Consider the following 26,166-nt stretch of genomic DNA (forward strand, 5'->3'; position numbering starts at 1 on the left):
TCACAATATTATTATCCAAATAAAACAGCTCAAAAAGTGGAGGTACATTCAATGTATTAATAGTAAACACCCAAAAGGTCATAGAACAAAAAAGTGATCGAATTCCCGAAAACAAAATTTCGATAGAGTTTTTGTGGTTTTCAGTGTAAACATATATTTTATAAAATCCTTGGAATGCATTTATTCGTGGAGTCAGAGTCAAAATTTCACTTTCTCAAACACTTCGATTCGACATCATTCAAACGTGACCATTCACGTTGCGTTTTGGCTAAAATATTAATGTCAGCACCTCTACAATCTGTAAATGTTCTTTACCGGCAAAAAACGAAACAAATATCGTCGGGTGAGTTTCATTTTCTAAGAAAGCGAGAAGAACAAAAGAAAATTTCATCCGTACTATCTTTAGTGCCGTAAAAGCATGGAGGTTTCCTTTAAGATTCAGGGGAGTCAATCGAATATCGCAAATATAAAACTACTGTTAATGAATACCTCATTTTTCCAGAATTGCACCTACAAGTTTGGTTTATAGTGCTTGGAACTGACTAACATCTCAGTGTGCGACTGTTGCTTGGCACATTTTGAAGTTCTGACTTGTTATTTTACAGACCTAATATCCAAATTCCACTGAAACAGTGTCAAGGCTACATACACATCCAAGTACAGTATAAAGTTATCGCGCCGAAACAAATGCTGATTTCTAAAATGTACCGTACCAACGCACGGCCCATAGTCTTCCACACAACAACGTCACGATCACCCTTTGAAAATAACACCAAGACAGGCGAATCTCCCTACAACCAGGGGAAAACCAAACGCTCAAACAGAGAGTCGAATTGATTATTAAGGAATCAATAGTCAATGCTACATCATAGATCTTACCTCTAAACCGTGAAATGTGTCGGTCTCGGTTAGTGACTGGCCAGCGTAGGCAAGCTCGGTTTTCCGCGCACGGGGTTCCCAGTATCATCAAAACAGGGAATTACAGCGCAAAATCTGAAATGCAAGCCGCGTTTCCTGATACACGCACGTCTCTCTGACATCAGTCGAACGTGTCGCGTTTTTCCCCTCCGAGCGAGTTGCTTGAAAGACTCTGTTCTCTGTCTTTTCCCCCCTGCTCCAAAGACGACGGGCATACGTTGCAGATTAAACTTGTCATTCGCGTGCCGCTTTTTATGGCCTCTATTATACAACATTATCAGCCGAAATGCAGCCAGGGGGCATTCATCCCGCCGGCGTATCATTTGTAGCTCTGGACTTTGTGGCTTCGTATCATTGAGAAACAAATGATCGACTGAAAGTCCATTTTCAAGCGTAAACATTCTTTTGTTACAAACATTCCCGTTCACAGAAAAATAAATTATTTCAAAGATACCCTTGGTAAGTTTCAATGAATTTGACTATTTCGTCTATTTCAGTAACGATGGATAACTTTTTGTTAATTATTCTCTAGGTGTATACTTCAACCTTAACATGTATATTCGAAGTGATAGCTACTTAAGTGACTCTCACAGCTTTGCATTTTAATTAATAGTCCCATAAGTTAAAAAAAAAAACAAAATTCGAGTACTTTGAAAATTATAGTACAGACTTTTACCTATTGGCCTTTGTGAACTTGAAATAAATAAAGTGACCATCCGTTATCCACCCAACCATTCGCTATACAGTTTTTTAGATCCCACAATTTATCCAGATATTGGACACCGAGAAAATTTCGAATAAAACTCCTGGCTAAATAATTATTTGACAACTGCCCCCTCTGAAAAGTCCAATCACCGAGTGGTAATAACGTGAGCAATATTCGCCATGACTGTCATGTAATTAGTGATCCGATGCCGTCAAGAGAAGGATGAGTGGTAGCTTAGCAACCGACTGCTACTTGAGTTGCTATATGGCAAAATGCAGATGAAGAGGAAATGAGAGATAGAGAGAGGGGGGTTGTGAGGTATCATCATCAATGACCGAAGAGGATACGCCGGTGCCAAAACAAGAAGGGAAGGAAACGGATAAGAAAGTGACTAATGGAGATATATACAACATGTAATGATCAAGTAAGATTTATGGGCAATTAATGAAATAGTATACAGGTAATATATCATGATTATAGACACGATTAAAAAGCTACCTTATCTTTTTCCGGTCATTCCCATTACGAGGTTGATGTACTGCAATTTGGTTGAAACCTCCACAGATTTCTTTCGAAAGTATGTCGAGTGACGGTTTTCTTTCAATTTTACATGATAATCATCGTCCAGGCGGAGTGGAAGCCCTTATTTTCGGGACGATCGAAAATCCTATTTAAAAAGTACCCTGTACAATGTCAAACATGTCAATTTTGTCAACTGCTCGTCCTCTTTCTGTAGTACAACCTACAAGTTTGATTTGGGGTATCTGTTCGAGGTGTTATTTGCTGCAAATAGGTACATTGTGTAACTTCATACAATATCCCCACTTACCTATTAAAAAAGCCGAATGAAATTTGTTTGAGTTTGTCAGGTATCAGTATTGACTAACAGTAGATATTTATAACCAACATCCTTTTAAATATCGTTTGGCTACTTTCCACGCTGGATTGAAAAGGTCACGCATTCTCGCGTGGGTGGACCTCATTCAGTTTTTATATTCTGCACAGTTCCACGAAAGGGAAGATCAAAAAATAGTTTCAACGAAGCTCATCCGTCTGTTACAATAGTATAGTATCAACGACGAATATACGCTCAATTTGTAAAAACATAATGGGCAAAACTACGCGACGGGCTAGCTTTGTTCACACATTCTCTGGTTTCTTGCAACGATGAAATTCTTATTGGTAATAACACATCAGGTGCAGAGCAGGTGCGACTATTATGCGGATGATGTTTGCAGAAACATCAAGATAAGATAGGGACTGAATCGCACCTTTCTTGTTATCTGTGGGAAGTATTATAGAAAAGTCGCATCACATGCCAACAGGATAATGTGCGTGTTCCAATGGAAGGAACTACCATTACCTGTCGTTAGCGTTTCCACATGAGCTGCCTTTGAGTGCGTTCCCCCAATTGTGAGCTGTTTGCTTCTCGATGACATTAACCACACTCAGATCCTAACTGGCTCGCCAGGATCTCTCACACGAACCGATTTGTCACATCTCGCCGTTAACAATGTGACAGTATTGTTTTTAAATGACAACAGTCGCCCATACACAGTTGATGCCCTTCATTTGACGCGGGAAACAAAAGTCAGATGCTATTCGCTCTTGGACTTGGACCGAAGGGGGGAGGCGGATCCGGAATAATCCATAACAAGTACAAAGCGCACTGCTATTGTCACTTCATAAAAAAGCTATTTACCTTAATACAAATCTTTACACTTTTTAGATCATAAACAAACAAAGATTCAGAAAAATAGATTTGTTGAAAATGAGATACAATTCGCAAGAGAATGAATGGCACGGTCATTTAATCCTACGATCAAATAGAATTGATTCTCTAACTAATTAGCGTATATCAACATACCTACGCGTTTATTATAGACAAAACAATTGTGGGGGAAATCTAATTTCTGAAATCATCAGAGTTACTTTGATTTCACGATTTAATCTAAAGGCCAGCTCATACGTCGTGCCATAGCGCACATGAACGCGAATTCGTGACGTCAGAGAAAATATTCCAGCTGCAAATTTGTAAAAGTTGAGAACATTGCAACTCTAGCGAAATTTCGCTACAGAGTTTTCAAATTCGTTTTCTCAATCGCCTGTAGTTTAAAATGGCCTTTGCTCGCAATCCAGTCACAAGGGATAATATTAATAGCCTTGATTACGTTTGTTGACAGAATATAAATAAAGGGGCGGGTGTGTGCAATTCAAAGGACAAAACCGCGTAGGTTATATTCAACGGTTGTGACTACTGGGAAAACAAACAAACAAACAAAAGCAAATCCCACCTGCTTTGCCACCAAATAATTCAGTTTGCAATCCTGGCTGAGGAATGCAGGCTGGTTGGATATAATGCATAATGCTTTAACACGATACGCGAGCTGGCACATATGAACTTGGAGATCACGTGACAACGGCACTTATGTTCCTGTGAGTGCTTTGACAATATGCGTAGGAAAAATCGCCGGAATCGAAACTTCACATGCACTCTTACGGGCATGTGCGCGGCCTCCTACAGAGGGAAATATGAATGGAAGATCTGTTTTTCATTGTCAGCAGAAATGCATTAATCAAGCGTTTGTTGACTCGACTGACAAGCGAGTTGCCGAGTGAGCTTCAGGGAGATGTTGATAAGTCACAGTGAGATCAAAGACACTTCATTATCCTTTCAGGCTTAGGACTCTCCGCCCATTTGTGGAATCTGACCGCGCGCAGTTTAGTCGGTGCCACCTCCCCACCCGTTGTTTGAAGTGACAAGCAGTCGTCGTCAGCACATAATAATGTGCGACTTCAATCTGTCGGGAAACCTTTCCTGATTCGTCAGACTCGCTGTACAATCACCACCGCCGTTCACTTAGCTCCACCGAGTAGGTCGGCCTGTTTATGCTATAAGGACACACCTCTCAATCAGCCATCGTGCACTCAAGTTGCGAAACGTGGCACAGTTAGTATACCTAGCTATCGGGCACACCTTTTATCAACATTTTTGCCACGGGATACACCCACGCCTTGATAATTTGTCAACTCGGGTTTTACTTTACTCCAGATTTTTTTCTTCTCACTCTGTGTTTGCAAGGCGATAAAAGCATAGAGGGATATCGTGTGGCTTCTCATCATATGCAGTATTCTTACGGCCCAAGGTAAGTACAGTTTTCTTGTATTGAAAACCAGGATGATGTGCTTTGCCGTGTGACTCTTGAGCAATGTGCAATTTTTTTTGCCTTGTCTAAAACTAACTTTTTTGGTCGTTCAGTGTGCGTGTTACCTAAAAATTTGTTCAATAGGGTGGAGATTCTAGCACGGTTACTTATTGTCACCTATTACGGTGCTTGCGAATAATTCATGATAATTATGCAAACAACAATGTCACGATTAAAGAAGCATCCGTAACATGTTTTAGAAGGCTTCGCAATGGCACGAAGTGATAAGTATTGGTCGTGTGAATATATAGCTTGGTAAGTAAAGTCAGAAGTTTGATGGAAAAATAGGGCCCAGTCTGCATCTGAACTGTTCTCTTATAGAATCAAATCGGGGAAATCGTTACTCCCCAGAATAGCCTCCTGCACCAGCTGTTATTAATATTGCAAACAGAAATACTGTCAATAACTTGTTTATCTTCCCAGCAGTTGCTTGATTGTCGAGAATAAACTTTTTTGAAGAGGCATGCAGTCGTTTTTATCTTACCCACACTCGTTTTCACGGAGTAAAGTAAAGCCCAGTTTGCCTGGTAGACATTGTCTTACCAATAGGAATAAGCCTGAACATTTCCTTTCACTATTTCTTGTGCTGACGATGGCCGAAAATATCTTCAAGGATTGTAACCTGTACTGTAAAATGGTTGATATTTTCACCGAATCTCATTTGTGAAAGATCAAGGGACAGATGAGTGATATCAGATTTTCTCCATCTTCCTATCTTTTTGGATGACGTAAGGGTAATGGCATATAAAATCTAAAGTTGTTTGTACTCACCGGATGTTGGAGGTATCGTGTTCGGTATGATATCTGACCTCTCAGGGATTAGTAACTTCAGTATACTTTATGACCTCATCAAACAGTGCTCACAGACCGCCACATGTCCGGGAAATGACTGTTGTTTTCTTGCGCTTTGCTCTCAGAAGCACCCGCACTGCAGCATTGGCCTCGAACACACATATATATATATATATATTTGCTCTGTCATATTTCAAATATTTAGCTTTGTTGCCACCATTCATACAAATTGCCTCGTAACATCGGTGTAGTCAATATCTCAACACTTAAAGTATGTGTACCTTTGCCGGGCTTTACCGCCGCTACGATAATGGATCACACAAGTACATAATGACAAGTGCGGGTCAGGACACGCGCAATAGGTACAAAAGTAATGTATGCCTAACCGTGGGCCGCTCTGTTTACAAAAGCTTCAAGTTCATATCAACACAGGCAATCCAGAATGCCCTGCAGTCGACCGGGCACTTCAAATTACAACTACTTTTCCTTTGATGAAGCGCAGCCTGTGGAAGGATAAAACACCTCCCGGAAGGGCTTAAAATTCCACCCAAATAAATTCCAGACGGTGCTTCGTGAAAACAAAATGATAATAATAGAATCATTTAGACAGTGGGATATTTAAATTACTCAGTCCATGTAGCTTTTAACGACGTTTGAAATTTCTGCAAAATTGTGGTAATTATACTTAGATTTCTTGACGTCGTAGATGCCACGGGTGTCATGATTTCGATCGTGTATTTACGCAGTATTAGGCTGTAGCTATTGACAACCTTTTACCCAGTGTTCGGGGCGTATATTCCGTGTTGAGTTCAAGTTAAAATGTATTCATTGTGCATTATGTAGGAATAAAGTGTGTGTTATCAATTTTGAAAGAATACTCTTGCAGAAATGTTCTTGAATATTACCCAATGGTTGTCCGATGCATAGTACTAACAATTGTTTAAGTACTGTGTCATATAGCTAATACAAATGTTTAAAATCTGGACCTCTAAATATACTTCAAGTTTTTAAAACTGCAAACCATGTAATCAAACGTACTGCATATTTAAACTGAATTGTGTATCACCGCATGCAAAGTAACAAGCTAAATGGCGGTGGTGTATTAATTTGCTTAAATTAAGAACTTCAACTTTAAATGCACATAATGCAAGCTGATTGAACCCAGTACTTTGCCAATCAATCAAGCTATGGGAAGCCAGCTACCCTCAAGGGTCAACTAATGAACTCGGGATTCTGAGGAGGTTTCTTGGAAAGACCATTGCATTTAGAATAACAGTAAAAGTCTTGAAGTTAGTCGCATGTAGGACAGTTAGTTGCAGGAAAGGTTTAGGCAACCTAGGTACAGAGCACTAATGATTGCTAGTCGGGAAAAAAGAGAAACGATTTAAACAGGATGTGTTAATGACATGCGTTGGTTTAAAATTCAGCTTCTTGTCGGCAAATATTGAATTGACCCCCCAACGAGTCATCTTAAGCGTACAATGTATACCCCCCCCCTTTAATTTCAGACACACCTCGGTTGTGTTACATTGAAATTCCAAGTTGGAAAATGGCCATAAATTACCGTGGTAGCCTTAACAAACGCTAAAACACAAACGAGACACACAAAGAACAGACCTTTCTTTGTGATTAACATTACCTTCGAGGCGTTTCTGCACCAGTGTTCATGATTTGGAGAGGAAACCCCCTCCAGAATAAGACTTTCCGTAAACACGTATTCAGAATGCTTTCCAAACCTTCATTTCTCAAAGGACACGTGTAGCATCCTGTGTGCTTCTGCGTGCAGTTCTCTTCGTGCCCAAAAGAAAAAGAAAGCGAGAAAAAAAGTAAAAAAAGAACAGAAAAACAAAGCAGACTCGCCGTAGTTTGAGCGGCAAGTCCTCATGAATTCGTAATGTGGAACAACACGCCGTTCCAACTGGGGTCCGAGGGGTTAAGTTTGCTCTTAGAATACCGAAGTGGCTCTGCTCTGCTGCGCTCGACAGGCAGCAGGTGAGGAAAAGATCCACTCCAATAAAGTACAAAAAGATTATGTGGTTAGGACTGGTTATATTTGGAGCTGAGGAAAGCAATACGGATGATTCACAATAGTGCGCCTCCAAGGGTTTCCAACGCGTTGGCCAATCACAACGGGCGAAATTTGTCGACCCTTTCCAAACGCGCATTGGGTCGACAAATTTCGCCCGTTGTGATTGGCCAACGCGTTGCAAACTCTTGGAAGCGCACTTTTGTGAAACGCCCGTATGCAAACTTTGTTTGAGTTGTGGAGATTCAAAGTAATCAAATTGATACCAATCTACCTGGTGTCCACATAAAAAGTATACCGGGATAAAAAATTACTGTAAGAGCAAAACTACTTTACATATGGGAAAGAGAAATACATACATCTCTAGAAAGGGCAGAATGCCCTCTTTGCAATGGTACACAGCTTGTGATGTTATTGACAACGATGACTGAACAAACTAGACTGATGTTAAGGTTACTGAAATTGGCACTGTGACAAGTTTGCATGTGTGATTAACAAGGCTAGACCATGCAAGTGTGTAGAATACCAAATGCATTTGCTTTAAGAACGCATTCTTGAATACAAGGAATGTACCTAAATCAATCTTATCTGCTTTGTTTTCGCTACTTACCTCATCAGTTTAATGTGCTAAGTCGTCCACATGGCCACCATTCCTGTCAATGCACACCTGACATCTTCGTAATATGTCCCTTGCATGTCTCTTCGTAACATGTCCCGTCTGATCATTTCAAGGTCTTGACGGAGATTACTGACTTCTTCCACTATTCTTGCACGTTAACTCCTGAACATTAGCTGAGGGTGTGGTGAAACTTTTGTTCTGCAGGTAACGCCATAAAAAGGAATCGCCTTCACCCCACATGCTGACTTTTGTTATCAATATGCAACTTCTCACAGTTCTTAAAGCAAAGGCATTTGGTATTCTGCACACTTGCATGGTCTTGTTAATCATATATGCAAACATGTCACAGTGTCGATTTCAGTACCCTTAACATCGGTCTAGTTTGTTCACTCATCTGTGTCAATAACATCACAAGCTGTATACTGTTGCAAAGAGGGCATTCTGCTCTTTCTAGAGAAATATTTCTCTTTCCCATATATAAAGCAGTTTTGCTATTACATTAATTTTTATCTCGGTATACTTTTTAACTGGACAGCCTGTACGTATGTGACAAAATCCCAACCCATCTACTCCAGTGGGGGCGCTCTATCATGTCAAAACAAGCAAAAGCATCACATTATCGCTTTCGTTCATAGGTTACCCGCCCTTACTATGAGTCCCACAACTTCCAAAGCAACAGTATATTGTTCTTTTATTTCCCACTGATTGTTTCCCAGCTGCTTTTCAGGCTTCTAAATTGCAGGAGAACAGTAATCCTAAGTGGTGAAATAGTGCGACACTGCGAGGTAATGGAGCAATGGGGCAACAGCACCACTAATTTCCTCCTTATGCGGGGCGATATTTTGAAAAGGGTGACGGCCACGTGTTACCCGATTCAATCCTATCGCTCTAACCCACCAAAATGACGTAAATCCTGTCGCCCTGACCTAGAATAAGGGTAGTAATACATGAAAATGGTCGCCCGTGCCCAACGCCCGTCGATCGGCACTCCAGCCAGACAACTTTTCTGACTTCTCTTGATTGCGCATACAGTCATACAGTGTACAGAATACAGTAATATTCAAGTTTCCTCTCAAAAATAAATTATATATGAAGGCCTACCCGCTCTATGGCTTGGCCTGAGGGTGAAAGGCGGACTGTTTTCGAACACAGTGTTCTTGCTCAAAACTGTGCTCACGTGACAAATTCGTGTTAAGCAAAGTCATGGCAGGTGCTTGATTTTAACTTTGATATCTTTAAAAAAGTAAACAAAAAATCTGCATGGTCATCAAGCTCTTTTTACCTTACTATACCTGCACAATTGCAATTGTTTTTGCTTCACATATTGAAAGCGCACCTTTTGTGTTTCAGTTAACTGTATTTTTCCATTTTGTCTTATTGCTTTAAGAGGTAATCTGGTGCCTTTTCTGATTTTATGCTAATGCTGCCCAGTAGAGGACTTTAAATGTTTACAAAAGTGTACTTTTCGAAACATTTTCCCAAAAGGATACGTAAAATAATTCTCCTACACTGAATAAGAGTGTAAAGATACAAAAAAACAAAGAAATGCATCGTAGGCCTATGTATCCTTTAAACGCAGGTATCAAAGCAGCAGGTTTTCTCTTTGCTAGAGGCTTATGTTGAAATGCTATAAATTAATTTACAAACTTCAGAGCCTATCAAGCGTTATCTCAAGAAGATTTACAGGGTTTTGTTTGTTGTTCGGATTCTCCAAAAGATAAATACATTTCGTACACATCCGCCATGGTTACGATAAGACGTGCCATATATCCCACCAGGACTTGGAACATTTTTTTTCGAGAACTTTTCATGGTTCTCTTGTTCCATTTACTTTTGCCTTTTTTGCTGGTACACCCTTAAAGAAAAAATACTACGGGCAGGGAGTGAGTATTGATTGCCGGAGCAAATTAGCTCTGATTAAACTGATAATAACATTGCCCATAAAAGCGATAAAAGATTGATAAGACTAACAGGGGTTGGAACGGCACTGTCTCACGCAATACCGACATTTCTTGCGTGAACTGCTACCACTTATAATGCCCCGTGGAAGCTCGATCCTTCCAGAAAAGAAACTACTCCTCAGTTTAGCCACCGTTACATCTTGATGTGGGCGGGCCAGGGCACGGAAGAAGGTGTCCATTATTCCCCGGTATTGTAAATCCTCTGAGTTTGGTCGAGTGCACCTTGCTCAATTCCGACTCGTACGTTTTATTGCAGTGTGCCTAACACAAGTTTTCAAGAAACGAGGGAAAACAATGTGTCACTCAAGCCTTAATTCGGGAATTACGTCTTACAATTCTGAATTAACCGAAACAGAGACTCGGAAAAACGATTGTTGCTATATTTGATGGAAGTGTGAATAATACATATGCAGCTTTTGCCAAGACGTATGGATTTGCTCCACTTTGTGTAGAATTTGCCGGGTTCGTTTTATTCATTGTATTCGTCATTCATATAATATTTTTATTTTTTTTCAGGTGACCAGCATTATGACGACAGTAAGGTTAACAGCCGGACAGTATCTTGTAGTTTTGGGGTTTCTGCTGGTAGTTGTGATGAACGCAAGACCGTGCGAGTCACAGGATAGTTTGTCTTGCACGCCCCGTCAGTATCTAAAGTACTACGCCCAAAAGCCTGGTTGTAGACCGCAGCGTGTCACTATCTACGGATGCTACGGACGGTGCCATACCTCTGAGGTATGAATGACTCCATGTATAGGCCTATTTCCTCTTTTTTCCGCATCTCCAAGACGTGTGCATTCCCTTGAATAGTAAGGTCTAAGTCTAGACAGAATGGCTTGAGAAATATCACTTTATTTGCATATTTCTTGCTTCAAGGTATTATGCGTGATAACACACACAAGTCTTAGGCACATCCAGAAGTTTACGAGCGGAGAGGGCACAATTCCGGACAAACATGAAACTTGAACAACGCCACATGCACGAAGCAATAACTAGTTGAAGGACGACTTTTAAAGGGGGGCACCACTGGAGCTAGTACGAAGTTGTTTTGAATGGATAGACTTATTTTGTTGTAAAAGTTGAACTTTTTGTGTCTGATCTCGCATTATAAAGCTAAACGGTGCGAAATTCACTGATTTCGACGTCATTTTACACACTCTATAATAAGTTAGGGGTATGAGTTAAACACCTTTGTGCATTTTGCGTTTGCCCCTTCTTCGTAAAATCTGGAGTGATAAAAGAACTGAAGAGGAACATCGTTTGCATTTTCAGCATTTGACAAACGCATGAAGAAAGCAAAGTGCAGAGAAGAATCATAGGTTTAAAATCAGCTCAAGTATTCAAATTAGACCGTGCCCTCACATTTCCTTGGCAAAATTGATGAAACTGGATAATAATTCGTTTATCCACTGATTTATGATGTTTTGTAAATTGTTTCGTTCGTTGTTGCCTAACTTTATTGTAGTTCGGTTTGATGCGGTTCGATGGCCTAATTTTTTCACACTTTCAACACTTTGTTGTGTTTCTTTGTTTACTCGATGGTCATCCTGATCCGCCCAGTTGATTTCAATAAAGGAAGTTTCATTTTTGATTGGATGGCTGCAGGTACCAAGGTTGTTGCCTCCATACAAGATATCTGACCACGACATGTGCTCTTACGGGGAGACAGAGCAGAGAGAAATCCAGCTAGACGACTGCGATCCAGGTGTGGATCCCACCTTCGGGTACATTGATGCTGTGTCCTGCGTCTGTGAGAAATGCCGCTCCGCGTTCACCTACTGCCAGGGCATCTGATCCTGAGCAATCTCGTCCAGATCCCAGTCAAATCAAATCAAAACAAAAGCAGCCGTGACAAAATCAATTTTTCACAGCCGTTGATCAAAGGTTAATGACAGACACAACTTCGGATGTGGACGGCCGGGAAGGGAAACATGGGGGCCTGTGTTTATTTTTGTTTTGTTTTCCGGAGAGCGTTGCAGTAACAGATATGTGGCTGAGAAAAGCAGCAAATCCATCACAGGTTTTCTTAAAGTATCTGAAATGTCTAAAAGGAAAAACTCCCTTTGTCTGCAAGTCTGTTCTTCAGAGAGGGATAAAATTTCAGCCCAGCGGATTAAGGAAGTATGAGCATATCAATTTCTGCAAGTAGATCCCCATAGCTCGGCCATATTTGTATGCAATAGGAGCGCCAGAGCTCGGTCGATGGACCCCGACAAGAAGCCTGCAAAAACTCTGAAACTGCCCTCTCCATCTTCATCCTTCTGTCTCGCTCGCTCGCTGTCTTCTCCCCTCGGCTGCCCCGCTACGAAAACAAGTATTCTTGACCACTTTGAGGAAACGAAAAAACGAAAACAGCACACGTAAGCATGACGCAGAGGTGAGTCGACGGGGAGCAGTATAGCGATATTCATCTACGCGGACGGGGAACCAATCAGCGAACCCAAAGGATGACGCTGAAGTCTGGATCACGTTTAATTCTATACGGTCAGCCGTTGGCTACCATTGAGCCCCTGCCTCGTACACAGAAGTGGCTCTTAAAGAAACCTCTTGCATTACAATAAGGCAATGGTGGGATGTATTATCCTGGTAAACAAGTTTTTTTTCAGACTGAAACTCAACAAAAAATATAAAAAAATACAGTTGCTTTTTTCAAAGCCAAATTTCCATCCAGAAAAAAGTATATTATTTTTAAGGTATCATTTGAAGTAATGAAAATATTTATTATTCTTGTATTATTTAATAATAAGTCGAACCAGGTTGCTGTTTGTCGCTGGAAACTAGATTATTTGTATCGGGTAGCTTAAATTAACAGTATTGGCTGCGACACGCGAAAGAATCTATTTGAGAACAGTTTTGTCATCTATTTTCACCTCGACGTCGCATTTGTTATCTGTTTTGTTCGCCATACCAGTGTAACAGCCATCGGCATCCCAAAGTCGTTCTGAAATTACCCACCCCATCGCATAATACCAGTCTGCACTGCTTGGCAGTATTTAGCGGAGGGCACGGTGCTTTCCGGTGACATGTCGTTTTTAGGGGGAAAAAAAGGCTGCCCCTTCCTCTGGACCCTAGACCTACCCCTTGGGTTACGCTACTGCTTTTAGCAGGGTACCTATCCCCCATTCCCCACGAAAAACATTAGCCATAGACTGAGTTCTCTTGTCACTTTTTAATCATCAAAAATTTCCACTTACAGCAAACTACAGAATTGTTGCAAGGGGCATAAAGCTTGCCATATATATACAGTGGTCTTTTCCTCGTCCCGTGAAATTCAGTGCGACTCTTTGGCAAATGTGAATTAAAAGAACTGAATTATTTTTCTCACTTTTCGTCCAGCAGGCAATTGCATGCAGTGGGCCCCCGCGTTGCTGCGGTTGAGGGCGAAAGCCCTTCATAAATGCACGCACAGCGTACCACTCATCAGCACAAAATGTGTCAGGAAAATAACTGAAATTGGATTCGACGTGCAGCTCCGAGCCAAAAACCGGGGAAAGGGGAAATAATTCAATTCGATTTTTAAAAACCTGGCTATTTCCCAAACTTCGTGCTGCTTTAGTGTGATTTCACTCATGATAATGACCAGATAGTGTCAACAAATTTGCAATGCGCTCCCTGCGTGTCAGGTCGACAAGCAGATTCCGGCCAGAAACGCAGTTTGGAATAATGTTTCACAGCAGTTCACTGGACACATTTCTTTTCTTTCCGAAATTGTATTGTTGCCTTATACATGTAGAAGCCGGACTTTGTGGAATTATGTGTGGGAACAAAATCTTGATGTCATGCACATGGCGGTGGAAGTTAATTCCTTATCAGGCTTCAAACTCAAACTTTGTAAAGATGACGATTTATACAGTATTTTCGCAAAAATTTCTACGTAATAACAATAGTGTCTCTACTATCATCTCATATTTTTTTCGAATGACGAGGGCAGATCGTTTGGATTCCACCAACTGTGACAGATTTATTGTTTTTTTTTTTTTGGGCAAACTAAATGCTGTCTTTGACGCAGAAGTGATGTTATTTTTACCATCTGTATTTGATATGGACACCGCTGCTTTTGCTTGAGTTCATAGTCAATGGCGATTATTCTTAATGCCAAATTTTGGAAAGACGTCAGACTCTGTCCCTTTGTTTGAGCAAACAATGTGTAAAATAGAACTTACGTACATGTGTTTTATTTTCATTTCAACGAGGTTCACTCTGCCATCGACAGGAGTCCCTCTTTGTCCCTCTGGGTGGGCGACCAAAATGCAAAAGAAAAGGAATCATAGAAAGCAGTTGGACATTAACTTGTGATCATGACAGTGAAAATGTGATATTGTCATATTCCGGCCGGGTTATGACCACTTATGCAGTAGAAGACGATGTAATGTTAATATTAAATGGGAACTGTATTTATTTTTACGTGCCTTTGATGCCTTAAAAGGTATTCCGTGTAGTGGTCGGACGCCGATGTAGAGAGTCCTCTGTGTTCGGTGAGGACGTTTTAAGCTAATAATAATTAAATAGTTTCTTAGGACATGAAATGTTAGACATTCCGTAGAAGACTCCGTGGGCGCCTCAATATGGCGGGGCCCCTCGTGGTTTCACTTTGTATAAGCTATCTGTGTTTTATCAGAAAAATCTTTCTAAAAGTTTAGAGAGTGTGCAATGGTAAACGTTTTGTTTCCTGATAGTTTTGTGGGTTTGTTGCATCCGTTAATATAAAAACATGTAGTTATAATTTGGGAATCGTTGCATTTAAACACTTGAATTAAAGGCGTTAGATCTCTTGACTAGTTATAGGCCCTATTCAGTTCTTGAAAGTTCTGAAATAGTTGTTAGATTATCAGTTCATCGTTATCAAATTAAATAAATCTGTCACTAATTTAGCAAAAATCAGACTGAAGCATGTTTTGATTAATAAATTATTGTCAGTTGAAATCCCAAGATTTTAGTATTTCGGCGTCCTAGGTATATGTTTTTTTTTTCACTTCAATATACAACTTCCGAGTGCCAGCAATGAGTTCCAGGTCAGACTCATATACATCGCTGCAAAGGATGAGGCCCAACAAGCATGTCACAAAGGTAGAACTTTATTATTAGCACTTTTGATTTCAAGGATTGGGGGTAGGCATTCAAGCCTTTCATAAAAGTTATTGGAAATAGGCGCGGAGGGGGGGTTCAACACCGCTCGGACAAAACAGAAAAAAGGACCTGAAATAACAATTATAGTAGCGATGCAAAGATAACATCCTGTAAGGGTTATTTGTATAACTATTCTCCCGACTGCACGCAACAAAGCTTGTGCCAACATTTTTCCAAGGGGGCTTACGCAAATTAACTGGGGTTTTTACCTTCAGGCACTGAACTGTCCACAATTCAGGGGGGGGGTCACCTAGAAGGCAGGGATTCCGCGGGGACACATATACCCCATGCACCCCCTTACCCCACAGCGTTGCGGAAGTTTTCTTCCAATTTTTAAAAGGTAGACTATTGTTTGCGACTGTGGCAATTTATTTGCGAAGCAGCATGTGAAAGAATATGTCCTTCACAGAACAGAAATAAAGAAACACTTATCCGCGATTCTAGAATAATCCCACAGACTGTCAATAAAAGAAGCAGTCGAAGTAGGCTAGGTTTTTCTTACGTGACTGGGCTAATGCAGATACGATAGAGGGAGCAAGCGTCACCATTGTGTCCCCCCGAACACTATCGCAAAATCTACCTGTTCGGTTCAATGTTTCCTGGCCCCATTTCGGCGACAGAAATTGAGAACCTGGCCGCGGCTTGCATCAGCTGAGCTCTGAAGCGTCAAACACACTTTGTTACCTCGTCCCCTAATCCTCTAGAGACTTTTTGCCAGCGAACGTGTTTAATGCGGGGAACCGAGTCTGATTCTGAAACCATCATCCATGCTGAAGCCTCCATGAATGCTTTGACAAAGTCGAAAAGACTTAACTGCGGTTAGTCGTACATCATTAATGTCATCGAGGACTGAGGTGAGAACGATAGAATGGATCTGGACGAAAACATTGCTCTCATTAACCCATTTTGTGACTTGCAAAAACCACCATGGTCTCACTTCCCCCGACACCTTTGGTTTACCGCCTCAGATGCTCATTATTATTTGCTCTGAGCTGGAGATTTCAGAGCCCCGTGAGGTACGATGTACCGGACAAATTATATCACTTTTATATCGTGCGATAGAACTGGGCCATTTTTCCCTGTTGTAACTGAATGCTTGCGATACAAAAATACTACTGGTCATTGCTGCAACTCTCTTATTTTCTGCAGACCGCAAAAAAGTAAAAGTATACAAGTGTTTATACAGGGTGCGCTCGATTAGCTTACACGGGCCCAACCCTGACCTTGGGATGGTCACGTGTGCTGTGTCAATCAAGCGAGACGGTGGGACAAGTTTACAACCGCGTATATCCTGGCCAAAACCGTTAGGAGACATGTCAATAGCCACAACCTCCCCAGGTTGCATAGACCATGACCCATAAGACACAACATTGACTGGAGATGGGATGGGAGGTCTGGTCAATGTTTTGGCTGGGATAGTTACAGTTTAATAATCCATGGCTTTGAATGGACACCTGCCTATTCTGGGCTTTCATTCATGTGCATGAGCAACCCCCATACACTGGTTGTGAGTAGAAATCCAAATTACTAATCTTGGGTTTGTTAAGTTAAATGATTTTTGCTTTGTTTTCAAAATAGTTCTTGTGATGTTTTACGGCCACTCCAAAGACGGTGTCCATCATGCAGTTTTTATGCACAGCAACTAGGAAAATATGAAATGGTCAGTACTTGTATTTGATTTGTTTCAACTTTTGAGAAATGGCATGTACATTTGGACAGTTCTGTTTGAGTTTGAGAAGGGACATCCTTCACTGAGACTTAAATAGTGACTTCTTCCCGTGCTATTTTGTAACTCGAATACTGATTCATTCACGTGTGAAGAGACCCTCTTTGCAGCAAATGCCTTCTCTAAAAGTGAGCACTGTTCCTGTCATTTTATAATTCATTTTTAGTTGTGTGAAATGTTGATGTGAATACACTAGTGCGCTTCTTCTTCTTAATACTTGCTTTTTCTCATCAGTAACCTTTTTGTACATTCCAATGTTACCGTGAGGCTTTCTTCCCGGGATCGCGTCACTGTTGCGCTCATGAATATGGGCATATTCGTCAGCACGAAAACAAACAAGGCAATAAAACACCCTTTGAAAATAGTGAAACAACAGTTGAAGGTAAGGTTAACTGAGACAGAAATATGCATGTTTAAGGTTTATTTAAGCGAAAACAAATTGATTGTAGTTATATCGTTTAAATAAAAAGTTGCAAAATTAATTCAGATTGTCAACATGCAACTTGGATAAAGATGCAAGATGGGTTGTCAATGGATGTTTAAATTTCATTTATAAATCACACCATCACTTCATCATTTTCACCATTTCACAAATGTCAGTCTGAGTCCAAGCTGGTGTTGGAGGAAAGATTTTGATTTTCAAGGCCGAGACTTTGACCCGCTAGCCTTAACACCAAGGTCAAGGCTCAAACCTCAATGTCAAGGCTCAACCCTCAAGGTCAAGGCTTAACCCTCAAGGCCAAGGCTTAACCTTCAAGGCCCAAGGCTTAACCCTCAAGGTCAATGCTTAACCGTCAAGGTCAAGGCTTAACCCTCAAGGTCAAGGCCTTGCAGTGTGAAGTTACTTCTACATTTAATTACTACAACACATGTCACATCGTAACGAATCATGACTCAAGTATCGTTGAATTGGCGGATATTTTCAATGCCAGCTTACTTGTCATTTTATTACACAGATATAAAGTCCTGCGACAGGTGACAAGTAGACAATGAGTTCTGCGTGACGTGTTCAAGATAAGATCACGGCGTGGAGAGTTAGGTCATTCTAATTTGCATAACCTCAGTTTCCGAGCGCAGTGTACTCAGAGACGTGATCTACTAGTCCACACCATCAGATGATGCTCTTCAATCCTGGCCAAAATGTTGGGACACGTATCCATAGACATATTTATCCTCCCCACGTCCCCCGTTCATTGTTGTCATCTCGAGCTGGAGCGCAGGCCGCGCATTGAGACCCAACATTGAGAGGGGGCTCAGGGTTGGGGGCCCAACAAAATCTTGCCAGCATTGTAGTCGAACGCACCCACAGAGTAATTGACAAAAAAAGCGCCAAAATCTGGTTTTCCCCCAAATGCTTTGATCTGTTGGCTCTCAGCGGAGCTGGTGAAGGAGTGCCCCGAATACACCACTCTCTCTAGCAGACTATAAAACGGTAAGGCAGATTTCACTTGACCCTCGGTTTACGGTTTCTCGTACGTCACCCGACAGTACACAGTTTGTTCCCACCGGGGGCACCGAAAACTGATGACCCGCATCTCGTACATAGGGTGTATATTTCTTGATTCCAAATGGGAGGTACCAGGGATATGGACCTCCAATGGGGCACGTGCCTCTTCTCTCTCCCTTCCCTTTTTGGGTGGGATCCAAAGCCTCACTAAATCCATGGGGTTTAGGGTCCTCCTCTGCTGCAGACACTTCTACGGTTATAGTATTATAAAATATTATGATTTGTTTCCGTTTTCTTTCTTTTTTCCATTTGTATTTTTAGCTAAGTATCTTTGTGATACAGCAACAACAGCAAAATTAATAAAACCAGATTGTCTGCCTCATACACCATTGCTTCCTATTCATCTTAATAAAGTTAACTCAAATATTGCGAAGATTATATCAAAATAAGTTCATTCTCTTAAAAAATCTGAGACACATCTATCGTTATAAATATACTTCAATAATCAAAGGGGTTGACGGTTGGTTGACAAATTATACGTCTTCTTGACAAGACGGTTTAAAAACGCTAAATTGAACATCAATCTTGACCCATTTCAGAATAGTTTATTTCAATAAAATGACAGATCAGTCAGGTAAAAAGGGAAAACAAAAAAAATCAGCTAAGTAAGCCAGGAAGCGGCAGAGGAACAGCACATGGTGCTATACCAAATTGTGTCTGACGGCTAAGTGATTCTCTTCATCATTTGAACGCTGGTTCAACCGTGGTTCATCAGATTGTGAAATACTGACCCCAAATAAAACCTAATTACCCTCGAAGAGAACTGACATTTCTCAACATACTGTGGCCGGTTCTTCTTCTTTGCCTGCTCCAGATTTCGGACCAAGGTTCAAGTCTATACTCCCTCTTGTGCTCCTGGACATCCGCACCGCTGATATCCTTCTCTAAAATGTGAGACGAGAAAGGCAAAACTGAGATAAATTGCGTTAGTCGGTTCTGCTCTGACAAGATTTACACGATAAGACTTCCTTTGTAGAAACGATCAATCAGAGCGTTCAATTACTAATGCGCAGCAGGAAGTGACTAATACAAACAGCCCATTGAGGGCGTGTAAGGAATCAGTGATGTCCTTTAGGGGTGCACTGAACCAATTCAAGCTCCATTGAAAATAGTGTAAAATCAACCAAATTTGGAGCCCCATGGCAGGCAACTGAAGTCCCTGAGGCCTCTCAAACAAAAAACAATGTGTTGTTTGGTCCTTCAGGTTTCATTTGATTTTTAATTTTTAGTAGGTTAACCCATGAATTTTTTAATTATCCGCCCAAAACATCCCCCCCCAAAAGTGAATGTTGCCAAGCCCTCCCAGCGGCCATTTTTCAAATGACATCCCTCACCTTCCGAGGGCTCTTCTGACTAATTTTCAATCCCATTTTTGTCTGCTTTGCCCACAAATGGGTGCCCCTGAATCTACAGAGATGATCCTGGGCAATATTGACACAATCCCACCATTGCTTGGCCCAAACAGACCCCTCTTTTTGAAACAATCTCTGGGGGGTACTTTTTGTGCGCCTCCGCCTGGCAGAGAATTTTCCTTGAATTGGGACACTGCACCCTTAGACTTGTCTCCGTCGGGTACCTTAATTTTAACGGCGCCCGACTTAACATGAAAACCGTGGTTGGAAGTAGTTTAACAGTGTGCACCAGTGTTTTGAGAGACGTCTGGATAAGTGACATATAAGAAATTGCAGATAATACCAATAGGTGGTGAGTGTTGGAGGCCTCGAGGCTCGACTCGAAGAATCACCTCAAGGCCGGTTCGAGGCCGCCCGTTTTTAGTCAGCTTTTCAGCTTTTACTTCCCCCAAATTTTACGTGACAAAGTACTTACGACGTGCATGTGCTGTGGGCATGGATCATTTTTGTGTACAAACACATGGTACGGAACCTAGACTCCCTAATGATGCGATGCAGCTAAATAGTTTTTTCCCAGGGAACATACTTTTTTCCATTGATTGTTGTGCAAAAAGGATAGCTTTTCTGTTGCATAAATTAGGCTACATGTACTCATTGAAATTGTTGTCCTACATGCAGTTCCGGATTTTTCCTAGTTTCGGATCGCTTGAAATAAAAACTTACCTCTTTTGTGTACAGTTCTACATTCCAAGACGAAATCTCCTTGAAAGGTGAAATGTTAGCTTCTTCTTGTACACAAAATTGTTTTCAGGAAATTTCTAGAAAAGGAAATTTGGCCAGATTTCCGATTTGCACTTTTTAACGGTTTGTCAAAAATACTGACACTCACCACGTGTGAATCCAAATACTTTTTTCCTACTCGACGGTCACATAAACCTTTGCATCTATCTGTTTAATCAAACTGACTTTTAGAGTTTATTTTTGTTTAAAATTGACCAAAATTGAACGCACATTTTTCTCTCTAGTTTCAGATTGCGCATTATTCACACACAAATTTGTTGCGAACTCAACTACGCGGAAAGAGCAGAAATATGACGTAATCGGTTCGTCAACTGTGCGTTGCGGGGGATAGTGTCGTTGATGGCTCACAGCAAAGCTGAAAAAGTCGAGTCAAAATTTACGCGAGTTCTACTTTCTAACTCATTGGAATTCTCATTTATGAAATAATTTTCTCGAAATTAAGAAATTCTTCATCAGAAACTCAGCGTGTTACAGTGGTTCTGGATCCAAAAAGGATTTCTCGCACGGTTACTTTTATTCGTAAAGAAGTTTTTGTCGCGATCCAGAACTGGAAATACTGATCCAGAACTAGGATAAATGTCCTCGTCACTTCGTCGATCCCGTAAGTCCAAATTAAAACCTAAGATTTTGAAAATAATTCGATAGTTTCTCCAACACACAAGGCAGACTACTGACCACATTTCACTGAAATGTGAGGATTTTTGTAGCTGCAATCTGACTGAATAATTTTTGTGATCCAGATCTAGGAAAACGACTGATTATCATCGACCCACCCCCTTCATATCCGCGCCTGATGTGCAACCGTTTAAAAACCTCAATAAACACCCAGAACTGTTTTTATATTTTCATTTCGAAATATAAGATGACAAATTTATCCAGTATTAACAAGTCATTTTCATCGGCAAACTCTTAACAACGAAAGGTTCGTCAGTTGTTCATTTCACCAACACGTTCATTTCATTACACAGCGCGCGGTACGGATACCCTTACGCGGCTACAAATATCGACCACATGAGTTTCCTATACGAGACTGTTTACAATGAAAGGAATAAACCACGTGATAGCACGATGAACCCGCTGTTTAGAAACCTGAGCGGTTTTTTTTAAGGTACAACCGTCACTTGTTGTGGCCAATCAGCAGTATGCTTAATTTGGCTGACTGACTAGCATGGTTGAGCGTGTGCTCGTCGTGCCTTGGATCCTTCCCGTGAGATGCCATAATTGAAGGTCGTAAGTGGAAACTGAGCGGATTCCCACCTCGTGGGTAAATACGACATTCGGCGCAACAGTTCATTCTCCGTCAACCCTTTCAGGTGGTGCTCGTCCACTTGAATGGACACAGAGAGCACAGAAGACACCGACGTCGCGTACTGTTTTTAAGACAAGCCCGATACGCCAGTTCAACCCTCACTAGACCAATTCACCAACATTTGTTAGTTGATGATTGATTCTAATATTTATGTGCGCATGCACATAAATGGCATGTGGAGGCAAAAGCTTAAGCAGCCCGTTGGAAATGTACAGGAAGGAAATCAGTAGGGTTCCGTTCTTGGCGAGTTATAAAACAAATCGTACGATACGTTAAGGTACCATCCACGACAACATTATGCCGAAACAAACCCAAACCATCTGAAGCTAGACCGCAATTCACCGATCACCCTGTGTTCAGCACACGATTCAGCTTTGTATGAGTGATGCCTAGTACCTTGAAGTACAGAACTGGTCAGAAAAGAGTCCTATCCGGTTAATTTCTTTCGACCACTTACACTTGGGGAGAAAGCAGAGACTATTTTTTTTTTAAATTAAGTGCAGTGTAAAAATCCTGTTTTGACCCGAAAGTAATAGCTATAATGAGGGTTTTTTCTAAGACTAAAGTGAAAACAGTGCAGAGGCTGAAATAAAATGACGTTGAAATTTGTGCCCCTGTACATTTTCAATAGGCCGTTCAAGCTTTTTGGCTCCACATGCTATTTATGCGCATGCACACATAAATTAGAATTTATTAGTGAACAGGTCTCTTGGTACGTTGTTCAGGTGCTCTGCGCCATTACACACAATGTTTCTTACTGGACTAATCACAATACCACAGGCATTGATATTTATAAAATGGACGTTATATGAGTAAACTGGCCGACATTTGAAAGTACGGACTGGCCTAAACTATGTCAGACTGTGGTCTTCGTGTATTTCCTCCTCCGAGAGCAGCCTACGCTCGGGGACAGAGTGGCTATAAATTCGGTCTTGTTGATATGTTTCGCCTCTTTTCTTAGGATTCCCAAAATGTCAGAGTGACTACGAGGTAGTCTACGATTATAAACCACCGGTTCGCCCAATTCAATGGACGACATGCACCGGAAGTATTTGGAAAGGTAGGCAAATTGCAATTTGGCGAGTGCAGCTTTTGGTTGCGAGCATCACAATGCTTCGGGGGCGAGGTTGTTCCTTCTTCCTCCCTTGCTGTTTGACCGACCTTCATCCTTAGTACAAACGCAGTGTAGCATGAAAAACTGTGACCCACTTACTGCCTACGTGTGCGTGGCAAGGAAATCTGTTGGGGGCGGAGTGGCTGACGGGTGCCCAGGATTCTTGTACTCCAAGGAAGAGACAACGTGTTTCATTGCCAGCAGAATTCAGGGGAAAATGCTGTGGGAATCCACTCTATTTCTGACTTCCATTGGATGGAGACAGTGTTTTATGTCTAGGGACGGCGCTACTGACACAATATAGATGCATTCTTTCTGCAAACATGATGAACAGCCATTTGATTCCAAAGTCTGAAGTTGGCGTTACTCTCTCTATACACAGCTCTGCCAATAGCCAGAGCTGCCAACAGCCAAGCCCGCCATGCCGAAGATCACTTTGCTACAGTCAAGTGTTCACAACTGCTGACTGACCAGTGGCTTTCATAGACCCGTTGCTGTTTCAAGCCGCAGTCCTATAATTCAGACACAACCGGACTAGCTGATACAAGCCATTTACGTCTTGGAATAGAGGTCTCCACAGAAATGTGACCAAATGCCACAAATTGAGTCTTTAAATCCAGTTTTATAGAAAGAGCAAACGGAATGTTTTTGTTTGTTTGTTTAATTGTTTTTTTATCCCTCGGTAGGGTCTATTGCGTTTTGATGCAAGTTATGTGGAGAGAATTCATGGAGGGTTAAAATTGTCTTGCACGAGCAAGGTTTTTTTAAAGGCTAACTCAAAGAGGGGCTTCTTTAGCTTGTCGACAGTTTTTTTATTGAGTTGCAAATAATACTTTTTACCCAGCCGGTGCTTATAGGCGAGCCTCGGAATTCTTGCTTGGGAAAGCATTGCCGCGCCCCTGAGGTAGCTGGTGGCAGGTTGCACCTGGAATGCAGAGGTGGATCAATAGGAGGCCCCCCGGACTACATGGAACTACCGGTGAAATGACGGAAAATAAGTAGGCCTACTAAAATAATAATTTTTTAAAAAAATCCTGGAGGAGGATTACGGCGTCCATCTATCCATCTATTGTTGAACAATTACATCGATTTCCGGTGAATCCCGTTAGCAGGGCGTCCCTGCAGTACGCGCATCACCCCCCCCCCCGTTTCCTGAAAGCTAGATGTCCGTCCCGGAAATGGGACGGAGTTTTCAAAATGTAAGGCAAAAATGCAAGCCAAGAGAGCACTCCCCCCCCCAACTAATTTCGGCCATGCGCTAAGCACGCATCGGCAAGCAACATGCCTGGACAACAGAAACGCAAATCTGGCTAATACCTGCGTAATTTCTTCACTGATAGATCAGGTGACACGAACGTAGGCTTAAACGAAGGAGCTGCCGGTATCCGACCGAAATGCACTGGTGTCCAAAGCCTACAAACTTATAGGCTTTACAAAATTATACTGAAAAGTTTAATTATATACAAGCTTTGATAACAGAACGTAAGAAAAAACAGCTGCGATACAGCCAAAGCTTGCCAGAAAACTAGACTTGCTCGAGTGGGGCCTGGGACGCGCGTGGGAAAAGACGACCAGTCTTTTCATATCAAAAGATGGCGCTATTACAGATAAACTGGACGTACAATTTTGGGGTACAGATCAGTAAATAAGCTGCCATAGACAACAGTGATAAATATTCCCACTTAAAACAATCAGGAAGAATACAAGTTTCTCAGGTGTTCAAGACTCATGTCAAATTAAATCTTACTTCTCCATCTTTTATTTCCATTTTTATTTTCAGTAGCCTTACCTATGACTTCCGAAAATATTTCTCTCCAGAGAAAACCACCCCTCAAAACAGTCATGAGGCCCATGGCCATTTTGAAAAATATTGATGCCCACACTCCATTGCCAAATTGAGCGATTTGGAGGGCCCCGTTAGGTCTGATACTTTCAGAAATACAAGGTGGCAGTCCAACTCCTAGAGTGTACCCTCTTGAACAAACCACCCAGCAGACCGCGTGCCACGAAATGCTCTAATAGGAAATAACTGAAAACAGCCTCTAAATCGTGATTCAGTCCACGCAAGCAAATTTTGACCTACTTAGGCCTACTGGCCTGCAACCTCCGACTTCATTCAGAGTAAGGGTACACAAAGCCTTTCAGTTAGGGCACCTACAATGACACGCAAGAATAAAGCAGACAAATGTGGAGGGCTTTCTGACGAAAACCGAGTTGAAGTGGCATCTTCACGTGCCTTTGGATCTGAATTTGCTTGCCCTTGAAAGATATGTTATTTGGATTTAACTGACCTCGGGTGAATTCGGGGTTACTTCGCCAGGGACGCAGTTCTTTCAAGAGACTCCTTAATTTGAAAAAAAGTAGTGTAGCAAGGAAAGGGAGAAACAATCCTATGAAGCTTCGATCACACCCTATGAAACTTCAATCACACCCTATGAAGCTTCAGTTTCTCACGACTTCACTCATCATTTTCTCCAACAATGCGTATGGTCGCTTTATTTTATCACTCTTTTTCTGCCCGAGTTTTGCGTTAGTTCTAACAAAACGTTTTTTTACGACACCGCGCTGCATTATCGAAAGGACTGGATAATCATGTTTGCAACTGAACGGAACCTAAGCTTTGGCGTCTTTCTACTGCACTGTCGCCCGAAACATACAAAGCACCAGTTGGCTTCGATATGGCAACGGCAAACCAAAAATTATCAAAAACAATTTCGCCATTAAACTTTACGTGGAACGTTGGGCTTTTTGTAAATGCTCAAACAAAAGAAAAACAGACTTAATTTAGGCATCAGGAACAACGCACGATAGTTGACTTTCTCTTGTTACTAAGTAGGAAGCGAATGAGTAACGTAGCAGTGTAGGCGAAGCTCAAATTGAATAAATTTAAAAAGTCCAGTAAACTCTTTCTATTTTTATAATAAACCCCATCACACACCAGACGATATTGAGTAATGTGTATTTAGTTTTAGCAAATAATTTTAACATGCGGTTAATCAAAA

General features: G+C 41.4%; 2 protein-coding genes across 3 annotated transcripts in view; one reads left to right on the top strand and one right to left on the bottom strand.

The window, feature by feature from the left end:
- LOC110977635 (thyrostimulin alpha-2 subunit-like) overlaps window positions 1–5,774 on the bottom strand; it is a 37,063-nt gene extending 31,289 nt beyond the window's left edge. Inside the window, exon 1 of one of the 2 annotated variants that reach the window (XM_087137611.1) lies at window positions 5,602–5,774. The gene's annotated coding sequence lies outside the window, so the exon portion shown is untranslated. Of the gene's footprint in view, window positions 1–879; window positions 1,172–5,601 lie in introns of those variants that run through there. The other variant, XM_087137606.1, reaches the window with a different exon arrangement.
- Window positions 4,125–15,157, top strand: LOC110977645 (glycoprotein hormone beta-5-like). The gene is made up of 3 exons (XM_022231937.2): window positions 4,125–4,770; window positions 10,745–10,963; window positions 11,834–15,157. The coding sequence occupies exons 2-3, from the start codon at window positions 10,757–10,759 to the stop codon at window positions 12,020–12,022; spliced, it is 396 nt and encodes a 131-aa protein (XP_022087629.1). The 5' UTR covers window positions 4,125–4,770; window positions 10,745–10,756; the 3' UTR covers window positions 12,023–15,157.
- Window positions 15,158–26,166: the final 11,009 nt, after the last annotated feature.

This window comes from Acanthaster planci, linkage group LG01, assembly GCF_054643075.1.
Source record: "Acanthaster planci isolate LZ-2023a linkage group LG01, COTS_SCS, whole genome shotgun sequence".
Taxonomy (NCBI): Eukaryota; Metazoa; Echinodermata; class Asteroidea; order Valvatida; family Acanthasteridae; genus Acanthaster; species Acanthaster planci.